Source organism: Belonocnema kinseyi, chromosome 3 (genome assembly GCF_010883055.1).
Source record: "Belonocnema kinseyi isolate 2016_QV_RU_SX_M_011 chromosome 3, B_treatae_v1, whole genome shotgun sequence".
Classification (NCBI taxonomy): domain Eukaryota; kingdom Metazoa; phylum Arthropoda; class Insecta; order Hymenoptera; family Cynipidae; genus Belonocnema; species Belonocnema kinseyi.
The window spans coordinates 73881733-73888186 of NC_046659.1; the positions used below are offsets into that span (position 1 = coordinate 73881733).

Genomic DNA, 6454 nt, shown 5'->3' on the forward strand with positions numbered 1-6454 from the left:
TTTATAAACCCCAAATATTTTTATATAATTTGTAACATACCAAACGCATTTATAACAGCGGAATAAGTGTGCTTTCCAATTTACACAAATGCCTTTTTCTTGTCTTCCTTTTACTTATCTGTCTCTAGCCTCTAGAGCGACATATTATCCTATGTGTCAGCATAAGGGTTTAACTAAGACTGACGGCGTTACATCTTCCAGCGAGGAGAATTGATTTTCTCGAAGCAGAAAATTCAGTTTGCGATTCCCTTTGAGCGACGAATATTAATGCTAATTATTCCTACATATTTCATCGCTTTTCGGAAACAGATACCTAGGTTCTCGGAAATATAATTGCGGACAATTATCTTATGGGGAAGTCTATGTGAGAATGGAATATTTAATTTCTGAAGAAGAGTAAGTATAGATTAACACTTAGTTGGGTACTGACTTTTGAAATGGACATTGAATATATTCCTTACTACAGGATCAACAAATATCTTTTGCTAACTATTGGACAATGGCCGTATCAAAAAAAAATACAAAAATTCTTGATTACAAGTTTTCTTTATATTGCTCTTATAAGTTTACTTGTGCCAGAGGTAATATTTTATTTTACTAAAAAATAAAAATGAATTATATTTATAATATGATACATTAGAACTATTTTTTAAATGTCTTTAAACTTAAAATTGGTTGAAAACTGTTTTTATAGGTAGATTCACCTATTTCTTAAAAGGGTGCAAAATGTTTTTTGGGAATACCTCAAATATCGGTTCCAGAAGGCTCATGTTGTCTTTGAAATACATTTGAGAAATTTTGGTTAAAAAGTATTTAAAGAAGACATAAAAAATCTACATTTTATTATCATGTTGTTTCTTTTATTCTATTGCATTTTTTCTACTATGTATTCGAAATTTGTGATTTAACTACAAATCTATTCAAATAACTAATCACCTATTGTGGTATTAATTTTGATTTAAAGGCATCTGCCGATATTTCAAGTACTTGCAAAATACAGTGAAGTTTTCGTTAAGTAAATAATCAAAAATTAACCATGTTAGTTAGCAGGGTTGGCAAAATACTGGGGAGACATGGATATCACAATAGAGTGTATTCCGCCCATTATCATAAATTTTGCGAGCACTTCTCTGATAACTAATTGCATCTACAATATGGACAAAGTAAGATTGGAAATGAATATATAATACGAATATTTTAATTATTAATACAAAAATATATAAAAAATCAGTTGGAAATCGAGAGGTAAGAGTCCTTGTTCAAAGGTATTGTAGAAATAAGGTGCAATTAAGATTCTTCTGTTGTTTTTGAAAATTTTCAATCGTGGATGCTAGTTAGAATTCAAATAAATTTTTATGTATTTGCACACTAAGGTCATCATCAGTATTTTCATAGGGTTTTTACTATTTTTTCACGCAGTAGACACATGAAACACATATTCATGCGAACGAGAAGGTCGATAGACCTTGTATTTTTTGCTCTGGCGGTATGTCATGAGCATTTTCCTCGTAGTTTTACTATTTTCCTCGAAAAAGGCACATAAGGCCATTCTTCGTGAAAAAGATGCCGGCGGACCTAATGATTTTCGCTCTGTGCATGGCAACAGGGTGAATTTAAATTAAAAGCCGTGCATTTTTATGCCTTTACATGCCGATGTCTTCATGCGTATTTTCATCAGGGTTTTACTATTTTTTCAAGAGAAATGTGAAACACATCTTCATGCAAACGAAGAAGTTGATAGACCTAGCAATTTTCGCTCTAGGCGTGGTAATAGTGATATTTTAAATAAAAAGAGATAAATTTGTATGTCTTTGCATACGAAGGCCTTTGTGATTATTTTCATCATTGTATTATTATTTTTCTTCGTAATAGATACATAAACACATCTTCATGCAAACGAATAGGGCGATAGACCTAGAAATTTTTGCTCTGGTGGTGGTAACAGGATCATTTTAGGTTAAAAGACATAAATTTTTATGTATTTGCATACTGACGTCTTTATGAGTATTTTCCTCGTGACTTTACTATTTTTCATCTAAATAGGTACATGAGACCATTCTTCATGCAAACGAATAGGTCGATAGATCTCGTAATTAATTTTTGCTCTGGGTGTGGTAACAGGGTTAATTTAGGTTAAAAGCTATACATTTTTATGCCTTTGCTTACCAAGGCCTTGGTGAGTATTTTCATCAGGGTATTACTATTTTGCCTCGCAATAGACACATGAAACACAACTTTATGCAAATGAAGAAGTCGATAGACCTAGTAATTTTTGTGCTGGACATTGTAAGAGAGTAATTTTACTTCAAAATACATACATTTTCATGTCTTTGCATACGAAGGCCCTCATTAGTATATTTCTCGGGGCTTTACTGTTTTTCCTCACAATAGACACATGAAACTCATCTTTATGCAAAGAAAGATGCCAATAGATCTAACCATTCTTTCACTGGGAGTAGTAATATAATCATTTTGCGTCGAGAGACCTAAATTTTCATAAATTTGCAAAGCAAGATCCTCATGAATATTTTCCTCAGGGCTCGTATAATATTTTTCGTCATTAGACACATGAACCACATCTCTATACAAAAGACGAAGTCGATATAGTCCTAGTGGTTTTTACTCTGGACGTAGCAACAGAGAAATTTTAGATGAAAAGACATAAGTTTATATGTATTTCGATACCAAGGTCCTCATGAGTATTTTCATCAGTGTGCTACAATTTTTCATCACAATAGACACATGAGCTACATCTTTCCATATCTTGAGTCAAACGTCTAAATATGTATGCATTCGTATGGTGACCCTATAATGAGCAGTTTCCTCAGGTCTTTTACTGTTTTTTTGCATTATATGCGTGAAACACATCTCAGTGTAAAAAAGGGAGCCGGTAGACATAATTGATTTTATTTATTTAATAATACTCGAGAAATTATCTACAATATAAAATACTATATTTTGCACTAAGTAAAAAGCCTCCTCCCCCTTGCCGCATACAATGTTTTTGGTAAAAAATGCATAATTTTAGACGTATTGGACGCCTTTTTTTATTTATGTTTACATTGAAGTATTTTGGAAACTTTATTTTTCTTTCAATAAAATTTTAGGAAATTTTTGATAATCAGGGTAAATTAAAAAAATCATGGAAAATTTATGAATTGCAAAAAATTTTAAAAAAATACATTATTTAAATTTAGAGCAAGATTCCAAATTTTTCCTTTCTTTTTTCACCGTTATTATCAATAAAATTTTTTCTAAATTGTAAATGTTTTAAAATCTTTCTATTAAAAGCTAAATGTGAACCGTAACCATACCTGTGCTCCAATTGTGTTTGAAATCATTAATTTGTAATTAAAAAATATCGTGCGCACTTAAAAGAAGTGAGACTTTTTCCCCGAGGTGTATAATGTTCAGCGGTTTTATTATTTGAAAAATTTAAATATTATGTAGAAATTTCGGAATCTGGTTCAAAATATATAACGGCACGTTTTTTCTGGTCTTCTTGAGTTTTTATTTTGTATTTACAGTGCAATTTTAATAGCTTTTAGTTCGATATGTAACTAAGAAAAGGGCTTAAGAGTCATACCTAAAAAAGATGTACTGAAATTGCATAATTTAAAAATAATAAAAACTCAAATGGGAAAGACAGACGTGCCCTTATGAACTATTTCACAAACTTTCAGATCAATCACAATCATTTTTCTAATTATAAAGCTACCGCATATAATAAAATGTAATAATTTGTAATTATTATTTATAATATTATAATTGTTAATTATAATAATTATAATTAATAATTAATTGGTATTTATATCAGATGGAGCTGATAGTATCCAAAATAAATAAAGATTGGATTACTTGGTCATCAGGGTCTGAATTAGAAATACTACATAAGACGGCCGCTCAAGGACACAAATTTAGTGTTGTATATGCAAGTAAATAAATGTTATACAAAATAAAAAGTAAAAATAATCAATTGAATTTGCATTCTCCTTAAATCATTACCAGTGATTACTAATTTCTTCTCATATTTTACCAAATTTGATTAGCCTACGTATTCTTCACAACGCTTCTTTACCTTGGCTTGCCAGTTGTTCCTCAGTTGACGAACTTAATCCTACCATTGAATGAATCGCGACCCAGGAAAACGTTGTTCCCCACAGATTATTATATAAATGTCGAAAATAATTTTTATTACATCTTAATACATGGTTACATTTCCACTGTTGTTTGTGCACTTATTATTGTGAGCGTGGACACGTTTTTCATAGTAGTTATTCAGCACGCCTGTGGAATTTATAAAATTTTAGGGTAAATAGTTCTTGTACATCAATTCAAAATTAAACTACTTAATAAAAATTATATACTAATAAAACTTACACAGATTTAAATTAAAGACTCTTTTGAACAATGCTGGCAATGATTCTATAAACAATAATGATAAACTTCAAGACGATATTGATGTGGAGATTAAATTTTGGGTCCGGAATCACAGAAGTATTATGAAGTTTGTATTATTTTTCAAAAAATGACAATCCATGAATTAAATTCTTAACTCAATTTTTTGAACCTGTTTAAGATTCGTGAATGATATCTGTGATTTCTTTTCAACTTGTTTCTTTCTGACCTTGGGTTTCAATATGTTAATTATGAGTGTCACAGGGGTTCAGGTAAATAATATGATTTATATCACAATACATATAATAATCATGTGAAATATAATAAATAATTTAAAATTATAATATCAGACAGTGATGAAGTTAGATCAACTGTTTGAAGCCATGAGGTTTGGGACTTTTACTATTTGTCAGATGTTTCATCTCTGCTACCTTAGTATGCCTTGTCAACAATTAATTGATCTCAGCGTTGGCATATCCGACAGCATGTAATATTTAAATGCAAACATGGAAGCTAAAAAATAACAGAAAGAAAATTATAGGACTTTTTACACGTTTTTAATATAAATGAAATTCATAACAATATGTTAATAAAATTTCAGCTACGATGGTTATTGGTATAAATTGTCTACTGGATCGCAAAAGCTTTTACTGATGATAATGAGAAGAAGTGCAATCCCTTGCACATTTACAGCCGGTACATTGTACACATATTCAATACAGAATTTTGCGGCGGTAAGAAAATTTATTCAAAAGAATCGATTTATTGAATCTTTCCGTAATTTAAAACCTTGTCACAGGTTGTTCAAAAATCAATGTCGTATTTTACGGTATTGTCATCAATACGATAATGAATTATTCGCGCTTTGCAATATATTACATTATGGTAAGTTGTTTGTACTTCATTATTAAAATATTCGCTGTACAAAAATAAACAGCAATGATTAAAATCATATATTTTTTCCTTTTTAGATGAAAAATCGAAAGAGGAAAGCTCATTCAGTATTTGGAAATTCATTTTAATGAATAGACTCAAAGAAGAACTTAATTATTGATTTTAATCATATAAAGTGATTACATGTGAGAAAATATCACTTGTTTTTTGCAATAATAATAGAGCATAAAGTATTGACAAAAAAGATTTTATATTAATAGTATATAGGATATAATTCAAGCAAACCCTGCAAATCCTTTCCCATGACGATCAATATAAAAATTCATTAAAATTAACTAGTGCACTAATAGCTAAATATGTCTTAGGAATTTAGAAAAATCAGGGTTAAAGATAAAACCGTACATAAAAAAAATTACATTTTGCACCAAGGAATGTTGTTAAACTGTACTGAAACAAAATTGAACCATAAGTGGTTCATTTTGAACAACACGAATATTGAAAGCAATTAAATTGTTTTTCAGTTTTTATATTGATCAACAAAATGGATATAACTAAAGTTAAAAATAAACTTTTGACAAAATAATCTGAATCAAAGGTTAGGAAAACCTTTCATTGAGATGTTACCCATTCTCTAAATTCCCGGATTATTCAGGAATTGAGTAAACTTTCAGTTTATTTCTCAACATTCCTTAAGCGTTTAAGGTAGTTTGCATATTATTGATAATAAATCTGGGACGTAAAAGACTACCACAATTTGAGTATCAAGTACAATAATAAACCATCTTTTTTTCTATATAGCCGCATAGTGACAGCACAAGTAAGAAATAATCACCTAATATTAACAATAACTATTGACATAAGCATTTCAATGAACAGAAAGTAAATGTTTTCATCTTTTCGGTAGGCGTATATTGTTTTTTTTCATTAAACCATTTCCAAATATTATTTAAATTGATTAATAATCACACATATCAAAGTGTTACCTATTTCTCATTGTTGATAATAAATATTATGATAAAATTACAAAATTAGTGATTTTCACAGAGAAAAACTCCCTTTTTCTACTGAAAAATGTTGCAACCAAATGAATATCAATATTTAGTTTGGTAAACGTGTCCTGAACTCGTAATTAATATTGTTATTAACAAATTAATAAATCAAT

General features: G+C 29.5%; 1 protein-coding gene across 1 annotated transcript; it reads left to right on the top strand.

Annotated features, from left to right (window-relative positions):
• Positions 1-437: 437 nt before the first annotated feature.
• On the top strand, positions 438-5486 carry LOC117169874 (odorant receptor 22c-like). Its single transcript, XM_033356382.1, has 10 exons — positions 438-581; positions 1044-1163; positions 3818-3935; positions 4050-4311; positions 4385-4507; positions 4580-4670; positions 4749-4885; positions 5000-5132; positions 5198-5283; positions 5370-5486. Exons 1-9 carry the CDS (start codon positions 438-440, stop codon positions 5246-5248), a joined length of 1179 nt encoding a protein of 392 aa, XP_033212273.1. The 3' UTR covers positions 5249-5283; positions 5370-5486.
• The last annotated feature ends 968 nt before the right edge of the window (positions 5487-6454 follow it).

What these genes read in the sequence shown, in the direction of transcription:
- LOC117169874 (XM_033356382.1), top strand. Translation starts at nt 438, where the DNA reads ATGGACATTGAATATATTCCTTACTACAGGATCAACAAATATCTTTTG. An exon ending in TAAGTTTACTTGTGCCAGAG is followed by an intron (nt 582 to 1,043) that starts GTAATATTTTAT and finishes TAACCATGTTAG; the next exon opens with TTAGCAGGGTTGGCAAAATA. An exon ending in AATCACAGAAGTATTATGAA is followed by an intron (nt 4,508 to 4,579) that starts GTTTGTATTATT and finishes AACCTGTTTAAG; the next exon opens with ATTCGTGAATGATATCTGTG.